We start from the raw sequence: 12,741 nt of genomic DNA on the forward strand, positions 1-12,741 counted from the left end.
CATTCTTATTAAAAGTGAGGATTCCTCCTTTGGGTCTGGTTTTTTTTTTTCATAGGCTCAACAAGATTTGTAGTAACTCTATGTACTTATAAAGATCTAAATCAATAGAATGTCATAGTATTCTATTCACAAATTGAATTGCATCTATTATTTTCAATAGTCTAGTCATTAAGAACATGATATATATATATATTGCTCCTCCTTTGTGATAGAAGATGAGCACATTTCTCATTACTTGAAGATGGCTATTAAGTCCAATCCTTGCTTTAAAAAGCTGGCCACATAGATGGCATGGGTAAGTTGGATCTACTGCAGGTAAGCCTGCTTCTTCTCTCAGCCTTTTGTTAGCTCTGCAGTCTTTCATCCTGACCATTCTCCTCATATCTTGAGACTCTGAAATAGCTACACAGCTTAAGGATTGATCAAGAGCTAGTGTTTCTCAGCTGTGAATGTTAATATTACACTCCTTGAGGGAGCTCTTAAGGGTGTCTTTGTAACGCTTGTGTTAAATGCCATGAGAGTGCTTTCCTACACATGTCTTTGGCACCTGAATCTTTCCATTTGGATAAACTTCAACAATGTAAAAGCTTAATCTATAAGATTCCTTTATTGCATTTTCATTTTTAGTCAATATTATCAATAAAAGTCTGGGTTTCTTTTTTTTTTTTAATAAGTAATAAGTCATGCTGAACTTTCAAACAATTTTTTTTTTTTTTTTGCTTTTACCTAAGAATTAAACCTCATGCACTAAGTTACTTGAAATGTTTGTGAAACACAGATTAAAGCCTCACTGAACATTTGTGTTCCACAGAAGTTTAGAAAAACTGGGAGTAAGTTAACAGTAATCAAGATAGAAATAGGCTACAAGTAACATATTTTTGTTTACACATCAGTGATGTAAAACTTTTATTGAGCACTGTTTTACATTTCAGTTTACATCTTTCAATTTGAACTTTATTTTCAATCAGCGATGACATTTAATTTCAGACAGCAATTAGACGTGAATATAAAATGGTTTGAACAAACTAGCTTAAAGCAAACTCAAATGAGAATTTAGTTAATAACAAAATGAACATTTCATCAGCTTCTATTACAATTATGTTTTCCATATTGGACTAAAAGATTAAACAGAGTTTTTAAAAAAATTAATTGACCAACAAATTTTGCTATTACAGAAATATATCGGTGTTGATGTTTTGTTAAAATTCTACATCAAATTCAAATTATTTTCAGTTTAATAAACACAAAGTCCTGTAGAAAATCAATTGTATACAAATGTAAAGAAAACTTTTTTTTTTCTTGTAATATTACATTTAAATATTGTTTACTCTAAAGAAGCATGTTGGGCAACATTAGTTTCAGGGATATTCAATAACAACTATTTCAACATGTTTTTATTTTGCATAAGATTCAATGAATACTTTAGATCAGTATGCTTGGATACTTGGATCAATCATCAACAGCTTATAGGCATCTTGAAATAGAAAAGATCACTTAATGGTTACATTAGAAATTATATCAACTAATCAAAGACCACTAAAATCAAATATGATGGAAACAAAATAATGTCTAAACAACACATTTTAGATTTAAGCATTCATGTGATCAAAAAGAGGCTAAAAAAAGAAATAAGATTTTAAATGTAGATACAAGTCAATACAGTAAGATTGTTTTTTTTTGGATTTCAAATGTAAGTAGGCCTACAGGTCAATACAGAAAGATTTTTTTGGATTTCCAATGTAAGTAGGCCTACAGGTCAATACAGAAAGATTTTTTTGGATTTCAAATGTAAGTAGGCCTACAGGTCAATACAGAAAGATTTTTTTGGATTTCCAATGTAAGTAGGCCTACAGGTCAATACAGAAAGATTTTTTTGAATTTCCAATGTAAATAAAGATCAATACAGAAAAATGTGTTAAAATCATGTTGATTTTCTACAGCTCTACATGCCTGAGATGTGTAGCTGCACCTTTTAAAACCTTTAGTTCCCCAGAACATCTATTGTGTATAAGGGAGAGATGATGACAATGCTAGTCACAAAACACTCTTCAGCGTTGGAGATAAAAAATTGACCAGTTTCATTGAAATCAACCTTTACATACTGAGACCCCACTTTTGAAAGACATTTTAGCAGAAGAGAAGAAAGACTTGTAGATTTAAGAAACACAAAATTCAATTCAAATAAATTGAACACAATTTTAAAGTCACAATAAAAATAAATTAGGTTTCATGGTGTACACAGTGACATGTTTGTTGCTACAGAAACATTTAGAAGTATAAATTTTTCTACATTCCGGCAAAAATGTATAAAAAGCTCAATTCTAAAATGCTGTATCAAAAGTTTTTAAGACAAATGTCATTAAAAATTTGACACTGAACTCAAGCCAAAACATTTTTTATAAATGCTTTTACTCAACACCGAGACATGTTATTATTTAGTCGATATTTTAAGGTTCTATGAAACTTAAGTATAAATTTTTCTACATTCCGGCAAAAATGTATAAAAAGCTCAATTCTAAAATGCTGTATCAAAAGTTTTTAAGACAAATGTCATTAAAAATTTGACACTGAACTCAAGCCAAAACATTTTTTATAAATGCTTTTACTCAACACCGAGACATGTTATTATTTAGTCGATATTTTAAGGTTCTATGAAACTTAAGTATAAATTTTTCTACATTCCGGCAAAAATGTATAAAAAGCTCAATTCTAAAATGCTGTATCAAAAGTTTTTAAGACAAATGTCATTAAAAATTTGACACTGAACTCAAGCCAAAACATTTTTTATAAATGCTTTTACTCAACACAGAGACATGTTATTATTTAGTTGATATTTTAAGGTTCTATGAAACTTAAACATAAACATATTCTCTCTGTACAAAAGTTTTTCATAAATTTATAAAAAACATTTAAGGAGAGAAATCAATTGTTAATTTTAGATGCTGATAATGTTGCCAACTTTTTTTTGTGATTAAATCCATCTAAATGTTCCTTGGCTAGTTGCTTTGAGGTGAAAGAAACATTACAAATTTTACATTGACCTCTGCCTGAAGTATCTAAACTATAAATATCATTGCCAACTGCTTCCGTCAAGGCAGAATCGTTTAATTCTACATTTGGCAAATCTATATTTAAAGTAAGAAATTTCTTCTTATGACTTTTTCCCTCATAGTGTTGTTTAGCAGTTTCAGGGGAGGTATGTGTTACCATACAGATATTGCAATGATTGGGATCTCTTTGGTCAACAGAGTTGATTGGATCTGAAGAATATTTGGGCACTGCTGCAGTAGACATTGGCTTGTTGGCTTCAACTTTCTTTTTGTGATTTCGGCCATCATAATGTTGCCTGGCATTTTCAGGGGAGGTAAGTGAAAGACCACAAACATAACAATACTTGACATCTTCTCCCTCAGTGGGTGAAATCTTAATGTGAGGACTTTCATCCAGAGATGACCTTTGTAATTTTTTACTATGGTTTCTGCCTGTTACGTGCTGATGCATGTGCTGCTCGGATGTCAAATCAATGTTGCAGAGCAGACATTTTCCTTTGCCTTCTGTTGCTGACCATTCCACTTTGTTCTCAATAATACTCAGCTTTGATAACAAGTTCTCAGTCTCTATGTCAGCGCTATCATTTACAATAAAATTCACTCCAAGACTTGTGTTTTCAATAGAATCTGTGACAAGACTGTCATTTATACCAGAATCTAACAGGCTATGACTTACACTGGACACATGACTATCATCTGCACATGCCTCTGAATTTAGTAGGCTATCATTCACATCAGAATCTGAGCTATCATTTAAAGCAGGACCCAATGTGAGACTGTCATCAATGGTTGAAGTGTCCAAAGTGTCTTTAGTCTCAGCAACTGTCAAAACATTTGGTGATGCTGATTAAAAAAAAAAGATTGATATGTTACTGGCAAAGTGCAAAATCCAGCATTCTATAGAAAACCTAGGCTGAAACATCCAGGCAAAGTAAGAAATGATTTCTCCATTTCCTACTTTGCTTAGATATTGTATAGATTGTCTAGGCATTGTGTAGAAATAACTACAACTGCTTTAGGCATAGTGTTAAATGATGGTTTAAAGTATTTTATTAATAATATAAATTTCTCACAATGTCTATTCGCCAGTAATCTAAATATTTTAGTATTGTTCCTAAAGTGTGGAGTATGTTAAATTACAACTGTCTAAGTGTGCATGCTTTGTACAACTGAATTGTACCAAGTAAAAGCTGATCCAAAAGATGTTTCCTATTGTGTTGTGTGAAAGGTGAAAGAAAATAGGTCTATTATTTAATCAAGACAAATACGACTACTAAGAAGAAACCACTTGACTAGATAGTGATAAAGCTGATAACACATTTTGCAGTGGTGATCGTGGAAAACACAAGAGGTTAATTCATCATGTTAAACAAGGTTCAGTGCAATTCATTTTTTGTCTGAAATATTGACACATATTTTGCCATTGAAAAAAGAAAGTGCTTATAAACATAATATATAATTTTACAGCCTAGGACTGACTAATATTTTTCATTTAATACTTTGATAGCCTAGTTTTTAACATTCACATTTTCTGTCTGCCTTGATGAGGTTTTATCTCTTTTATTGACCTCCTATGGGTTTGAACGAGAGATGGGAAACCAACCAAACCTGAACCTCACTTACGACCAAACCAAACCAAACCTGATCTTTAAAACTGATCAGTAAGAACCGAACAAACTGTCCTTACCTTGACCGAACTGAATCAAAGAAAAAAAAAACTTAGTTTCAGTGAGATGATTCGACAGTTATTTTTAATTTTAGGAAAACTGGATCATTTTGGTCATCTTCTTTTGATTCACAGTGAATGTTACCCTAACATTTAATATTTGTGCGTTAATGAAATGGGGGAGTTGAAGAAACGAAAAGTAGACTTTGAATGTAGAAACTACCGGGAAAAGTTGGACAGATCTTTGCCTTTTTATGGAGCACAAAAATAAGCCAATATTATTCTTTGGTATAGAGCTGTTTGAGCCACCAAGAAAAAATTGCTAAGAAACGCCTGGAGATAAAAAGATTGATGAGAATATTGACCAATTAAGGGACATTTTAAGTAGTGAAATGAAGCCTTTTTTTGGAACATGTGGTGAATGCTTTGAAGGGGGTTACTATCAGTGAGAGAAGAAATTGGCCATGAAAATAAGAATGCAGTTGAAGCCGCTACTCTTTTTCGCGTGACAATTAGAAATCTCAAAAACTAAGAGAGCTGAAGAACTGGAAATGTTTACCATTAGCACCGACATATCTGATAGCATTCAACTCTTGCTAGTTGTTAGCAGTATAAAAAGCAATTTTTAAATCACAGAAAAGAAATCTGCTATGAGGAGCATGCATTGGGACCACCACTGGCAGAGAACTGTTCAAAGACGTTTCAGCCATCATGGAGGAGGTGGTTTCTTTCCTTAGGAGAAATTAGTCGGAGTGACTACAGATACCGCCAGAAGTATGGCTGGATGACATAGCAAACTGGCAGCAAAAGTTATCCGAAAATTTCTCAAGTCAAACGAAGCCTCTGTGGCAAAAGGTTGAATCAGGCTGACATTCATGGAACTCTTCATTTAGCAGGTGGAAAGGGATGAAACCATTATAGCGTAATCGCCTTAAAGACGAGCATCTAGTGCTTCAACTTGGTGTCTCATCAATGTAGTGGGATCTTCAGAAGTTGGTTTTTGATAAACTTCCAGAGGTCCCAGGTTTGAATCCTGGTGAAAAATGAGATTTTTAATTTCGGGATCTTAAGGTCACCTCTAAGTCCATATAGCTCTAATAGATACCTGACGTTAGTTGGGGAAAAGTAAAGTTGGTTGACCACAGAAATAGGTGTAATTTTTTTTTTCTGTTATGTGGCCAGTGACACGAGTGTTGGAAATTAAAATGACCCACCCAGCAAATAAGGTTTCACATTGCTGTTTTCTCTAATTAATAATTGTATTCAACATTATTACATGTACCTAATTATGCTATTACTAATTTCATAACATCGAACCGAACCCGAACTTTAGACCTGACTGAACCGAACCTGAACTATACTTGTCATCGAACTGAACTGAAACTGAACTTAAATCTGAACAAACTGAACAGAACCCCAACTTTAAAAATTGGGTTTGATTCCCATCTTTAGTTTGAACGTGTCTGTGGCTCTCACAGCAATTTTTTCTCAACATAATTTATAAGAACAAAGGAAAAGTAGGAACTGCAATAAAAATGTGTGCAAATAGAATGTCAACTTTTCTTTGCTTTATCAGCAAATTTTTAAAAATTATCCTTTCATTTTAAGTTAAGATAACTGATTAGAACATTATTATATTTATTTTGTATTTAAAAAGAAATAAACAAAAATATTTCAAAATAAGAGCAGCATTTAAAAGTTAAAGAATTACTTTTCCTGTTGTGTGTAGACAGTTTTACCTGCTCAATATTTTAGCATCTTTAATTTATCATTTTAGTCTACTTAGAAGAAACTAAAGAATCTTATATTTACTAATGTATATTACTATTTTAAAATAGATTGTAGATTTAAAAAATTATTTGATTTTTTAAACATTGAAATAGCTATTTGCGTAGGGTATAAAAACATGGGTCTACAAAGGTATTTTTAGTCTTAAGAAATCCTGTTGTTTATTTATGTGTTTTTTTCAATCATTTATATTTAATGTATAAATAGCTTTCTAAATAAGACATTTTTTACTTTTTTATAATTTGTATATTATAAGGAACTAAGTAAATATCATCAATAACTCAATAGTACTAATTAAGGTAATCAAAGAGAAATTTTTCAATGGCTACTTTCTGAATAAAAAAACAAAACTTTTACAGATAAACTTATATGAGAAGTCAAAACTTTAATTATGAAGTAATGATTAAAAATGTTCTCATTTATAATCTTTAAAAAATGATTAATAATACTTTCACATAAAAATATTCTTTGATAATTAAGTTTATTATCAGATAATATAATTAATTTATTTCAGCTACAGCTACAATAGATTATCTATATAGTATTATAAAATAATGAGCATCCTACCATCTCCATCAGCAAGCTTCTGTGGTATAACTTCGGTCACAGCTCTCACATTCTGTTCACAGTCCTAAACAGGTAAATATAAGTTTGAGTGACAAAAATTAATGCAACAATTATTTTATATTTAATCATGATAGTCTACAACAAAATCAAACTCTAGCTTATAAAACACAACATTTCAATACCTGTAGGTGCTCAGCTTTCCATTTTTCATCATGCTTACCTGTCAAAAAATAAAAGATAGACAAGGAATCAATAATACTTAGAGGGAACTGTTTTTTTGCTTTTTTTGTTGAATAGATTTTTTAGTTTTCTTTAATATTATTTTTTACAAATTTCTAATTTTGCAATTAATGAACTATTAAAGTACTAGTATTCCAAAGGCAGAGCCAAGTGGTTAAGCATTTGTTTCCAAACTGATAGGTCACAAGTTCAAATCTCTGTGAAGACTCAGGTTTTGATCTTCAGGATTTTCAGAATGTGTCCACCCAACTCTAATAGGTACCGGACAAGCATGTTTTGGAAAGTACAGTACACTTGGTCATTGTGCTAGCCCCATTACACCCTGGTTAACTGACAGCCATAGGAAACAGATGAGCTGTGTGTCATGCGCATATGAAGTTGGTTCTTTGTTAGGTGTGTTTCTTTTGTTCACCATAATAGTTTGTGCGCTGTTTCTAAGGATGCGCTATTTTGGCGTCATTGCTTCTTTTTGTTTTGCTTGGGTAGCAGATTCTCGGCTGGAGTTTTGTGTTTGTTGTTTTTCCCCAGTATTGGCGGCTTGGGACTCTGCTGAAGTCAAGCCTGATTTTAGTTGCATGGACCCTTCTTGGCCATTCTCCATGGCATTGGGATGTGGGCATGGAGAGCCCGGATCAAACGGTTTGCACTGTGACTAAGGTGTGCTTGCCTGTTAACTAGATCTATGGTGTATAATTTCACATAACTTAGGCTCGCTGAGCTAGTATTTATTGTTATGTATAACCATCATTTATGTCATATTCTATCATTAAACTTTTGTTATATAAACTCTCGTTGTTAACTAGTACACATTAACATATTGCCATTACTTGTTCTCTTATAATTACTTAATATATTAACTGATAAGACTGTCAGGAGTGCCCAGGCAGATGAGCCATGGCCAAATTTACAACCCCGACACTCTGCATCAATAGATCCCAATGTCTTTTTTTCTTTTCTGTTCAAAGACAAGTCTGTGTGACTATTATAAAACTTACTTCGTAGGTCTTGAAAATGTTGAGCAATATGCGGCTGTTTGACCTCTGGATCAGATAAAACATTTATTACACATTCAAACCATCCTTCGTATTTTGGTAATAAGTCTAGCAAGTGCATATTAACATCCTCTGGAATCTCCTGTGTTAGACGCTGACGAACTCGTTTCTTTAAAAAGACAGAGAGATAAGCTACACCAAGAAATCACAACTAAACTTTAATATTAAAATCAATGCATCTGAATAAGATAAGAGCTTAAATAATTCAAAACTCATTATAGCTTACTTCATGATATCTTTTTTGTTAACTTTCTTTAACTATAACATTCATCCTTTTTATGAATCTAAAATTTGATTGTCTCAAAAAATTTGCTGAATGTAATTCTTCAAGGTATGATATAAGCATTTTTGAAACTATATTTCCATAAATATACGACTGTAAAATGTTATTTTAAAAAAATAATTAAAAAAACAAACCCTACCATGTCTAGATCTGTGAGCACATTAGCGTTGTATTTATGAATACAAAGTAAGAAATTTTGTGGAACAATCATCTTAGTAAAAGAATCCTAGATATATTTAGCTAAACTCAGTTGATAGTCCACAGGATTCGATTGCCTTGCCATGGCAGTCAATCAGAATATCTAATAAAATGAAAAGTAAACAAATATGCAAAGTCAGTTCAGTAAACATTTTTTTATAATAGAAAAAAAATCTTTTTTTGAATCAGCCAACAGAAATCTCATCTCATCATCCAACTCAGTCCCTATCTAAGACCAATACATTTTAAGAAAGAGAAACTTCAAAATGTTTCCAGGATGACTTTTCTGTTATGATGTCCTCTTTAATCTCATCAAAAAAGAATGCCTTTGGTATAGAGTCATCCACATGTGCTGTAGGCAGTACACTGTCCACAACAGCATTCACCAGAATATTGCTATTTATAGCATGGACTTGTCATCATTGTATGCTCATGATATATAGAGAGATCTTGAGGGTAAAAGAAAGATTTATATCACCAGGGACAATCATAAAACAATTAGCATGTCAATGTTAAAAGTGTTTAGAATATTTTCATTTTTTGGATGAACAATTACCAAAATATTTGTAACTAAAATAAAAAAATTAAAGGTTGAAAAAAATTGCAGATAATTTTGCTTCCATTTTTTTCTTTTTGTCTTTAAAGGATAAGAACAATCCTTTCTATAAAGAGAAATAAACCATTTGATTAAACTTTTTAAATAAACCACTTTATTCAACTTTTTAAACTTTTTAAATACACCACTTTCTTCAACTTTTTAAACTTTTTAAATAAACCACTTTCTTCAACTTTTTAAACTTTTTAAATAAACCACTTTATTCAACTTTTTAAACTTTTTAAATACACCACTTTCTTCAACTTTTTAAACTTTTTAAATAAACCACTTTCTTCAACTTTTTAAACTTTTTAAATAAACCACTTTATTCAACTTTTTTTTTTCTTCTACTTGCATATGTGTATTTTTTTAAAAACAGTACAACACACCATACACGAACGAAAGTAGTTTGGGAAATAAAAGACTACTTGATGAATGAATAACAAAGTGTTTGTTGTCACAAAGAGACTATAAGAAAACAATGGTATAATTATGTTTCACAATTACTGCTACAAATTATAAAAGGCATTAAAACTATATAAATTTTAGGTTACTCTGTAAAATGTATGGTATCTGGAAATTTATTTAGCAGATGATGTGGCACTCCTAGATTTGCTTACTAAAATCTGTAAAAAAAAAAGAGAAAGAAATGCAAAGATAATATTCTAGATCTATGGTAAATGTTTTAAAAAACAACAAAGAAATATTTAATTATTATATTATTATATATTAGGCTATATTATAGGAGAAAGAAAATGTTAAAGTCTCTTTGAGGCACATATATATGAGACTTTAAAGAATAGTGTGTGTATATATATATATATATATATATATATATATATATATATATATATATATATATATAAATAGAGAGAGAAAGATCTACAGTGCTTTTTTTTTTGTAAATTAATAGGTACTCAGCAATTTTTTCCCCACATTGAAAAAGGTGCAGGTACGCCATACCGGTGTGTACCATCAGAAAATAGGCACTGTATATATATATATAGTCTCTCTCTATATATAAATATATCATGGGCGTAGCCAGAATTTTTCCCCCCCCTCGCGAAAAAAAAATTATTTGTATATATATATATGTGTGTGTGTGTGTGTTCATAATCTTTATTACATTCTGACCCTTCATTCTTTCAGAACACGTTTATTGTGCCCTAGAATAGGTTCTTCCTGTAGTTAGTGGAAAAATTGTTGACTCCCCGCCATTGCCAGCAAAGGGGTCTGGGGGAGCGCTAGGAGCTCACCCTAGCGCGGGGCGGAGCCCCGCCACCAAGCACTATTTCTGGCATTGAATGCCAGTGCCTTTTCCTGCTATTAAAAAGTCTTATTTCAAAAATTAATGTGCTATATTTTTACTGACTTAGACCCTGCCGCGCCTTCGGCGCATTTACCGTCAAGCTATTTCCACAAAATCTGTCACTGGTAATGTCTGAAGCCTCTTCCCACTTGCTCTTAGGACCTCCATGAATGTGTGGCGCCAAGTTGTACTAGAATGTCATCGCAACTCTTATTATGCGTAATTCATTTTGTCGGAGAACATGTCCCGCAAACCTCATGCGACGCTCTGTCACAATCTTACTAAGGATTCGACTCCCAGTTCAGCATAGGATTTCCTTGATTTAGATCCTATCTCAATAACTGACTCCTAAAATCTGTCTTAGCCATCTTTGTTGAGCCACATTTAGTGTTTTTCAATTTTAAACTAAAAAATCTCAGGACTTTGTTGTTTACTTTTAAATTCTAAACCCTATTTAGCTACGATCATAGAATTTGGTAACTGTAGTTTGCTTTAGAGTAGTATTGAAGATAGAGGTTTTCCACCTCAAAATGCTCTGTAGGGGGATTTTAAACTCAAAACCATCTGGAGGAAAGGAATTTAAATTCAAAACCCCCAATTGGCTTGGCTACGCTCAAATAATTTTAGTGTGTAATTTGATTTTTTTTTACATTGAAGAGGTATTTTTTTAGCATCAAACCCTTCTGAAGGGGGATATAAACTCAAAACCCCTTTTGGCAACGCTCATAGCATTTTGAGTGCGTAATTTGCTTTTTCTTTTACATTGAAGATGTATTTGTTAGCTTCAGACCCCGCTGGCGGGGGTTTAAACTCAAAACCCATTTGGCTACGCTCATAGATTTTAGAGTGTATGTAATTTGTTTTTTTTTTATTGAAGATGTATTTTTTAGCTTCAAACTCCACTGGACGGGAGTTTAAATTTAAAACTGAGTCAAAACCCATTTAGCTACGCTGATAACATTTTGAGTGCATAATTTGCTTTTTTTTCATATTGAAGAGGGGGTCTATCGTAAATTTTGGAGGGGGTTTTAAAATCAAAATCTTCCTTAACTGTGCTCTTGGAATTTGGGGATTGTCGTTTGCATTTTTTGTGTGTTTTGTTTTATAGAAGAGAGGGATTTAACTGCAAAAACCCCTGGTAGGGGGTTTTAAACTCAAAACCCCCTGTTAGGGGTTTGAAAATCAAAACCCCATGGTAGGGGTTTTAAACTCAAAACCCCCTTGGCTGCGCTGTGGCAAGTGATGGTTTAGTATTAAAATCTCACCTAAAATAAACAAAGTCAAAGCAAAAAATCAGTCACTAAAGTTAAAGAGATAAAGTATTCTGTTACTTTAAATTTACTCCCTAAAAAATCGAATCTAGATTTAGATCTATATTTTATAGTGACATAAACAATAGGTCTAAATTTAATCAACTTCATATAGATCTAGATCTATAACATGTAGGGTAGGCTAGATATGGTATAATATATTTATAATATTCTACTATAGAAGGCCTATATAATCTATAGATAAATAGATATAGGTTATTCTATCTGGGTTGAAGATCTAATCTAGAATATTATGAATTACATCTTGGTAATCTAAAACAAGTGTTCAAGTGTATCAATATTACCGGTATTGGCTGGTAGATATTTAGATCTAGTATAAGAAACTTTGTCGGCACACATGCCAGAGGGAAGGGTCCAGAGAGAGGCGTACGATAGGTCTATCTAAGTTAGACAACTGATATTCAAAAAGTTGGTTTCGTTTTCCTATTTTTCTAGGAAAGTCAGGAAAGCAGAGCGATCACTCTTGTTTCTCTGTGATTTCTTTTAAATGTAGGACATTTTTTTCTTTTCTTTTAAGGCGGGCGGGTTAGATCATTTAACACTAACCCTAACCCCCTTCACCACTTGCAACTTCCCCCCCCCCCAAAAAAAAATAATTAAATTTATCATTTGTTTGTTGAACTTTTAATACAAGGTCCATATATATATGTGCTTAAACCGGC

General features: G+C 32.2%; 1 protein-coding gene across 4 annotated transcripts; it reads right to left on the reverse strand.

The window, feature by feature from the left end:
• Positions 1–21: 21 nt before the first annotated feature.
• On the reverse strand, positions 22–12,498 carry LOC106067914 (uncharacterized). Of its 4 annotated transcripts, XR_008780347.1 has the most exons (8): positions 12,364–12,481; positions 9,994–10,065; positions 8,786–8,947; positions 8,307–8,472; positions 7,254–7,291; positions 7,072–7,135; positions 2,841–3,893; positions 22–2,646 (listed from the first exon to the last, which is right to left on the reverse strand). XR_008780347.1 is itself a non-coding variant. In XM_056045154.1 (7 exons), exons 3-7 carry the CDS (start codon positions 8,855–8,857, stop codon positions 2,923–2,925), a joined length of 1,290 nt encoding a protein of 429 aa, XP_055901129.1. In that variant the 5' UTR covers positions 8,858–8,947; positions 9,994–10,065; positions 12,364–12,482; the 3' UTR covers positions 22–2,922. The 4 variants fall into 4 exon arrangements, 3 of the variants coding, with proteins under 3 accessions (XP_055901129.1, XP_055901128.1, XP_013082637.2); XM_056045154.1 differs by having other exon boundaries at positions 22–3,872; positions 12,364–12,482; XM_056045153.1 differs by having other exon boundaries at positions 22–3,893.
• Positions 12,499–12,741: the final 243 nt, after the last annotated feature.

The sequence above is a fragment of the Biomphalaria glabrata genome, chromosome 10 (assembly GCF_947242115.1).
Source record: "Biomphalaria glabrata chromosome 10, xgBioGlab47.1, whole genome shotgun sequence".
Classification (NCBI taxonomy): domain Eukaryota; kingdom Metazoa; phylum Mollusca; class Gastropoda; family Planorbidae; genus Biomphalaria; species Biomphalaria glabrata.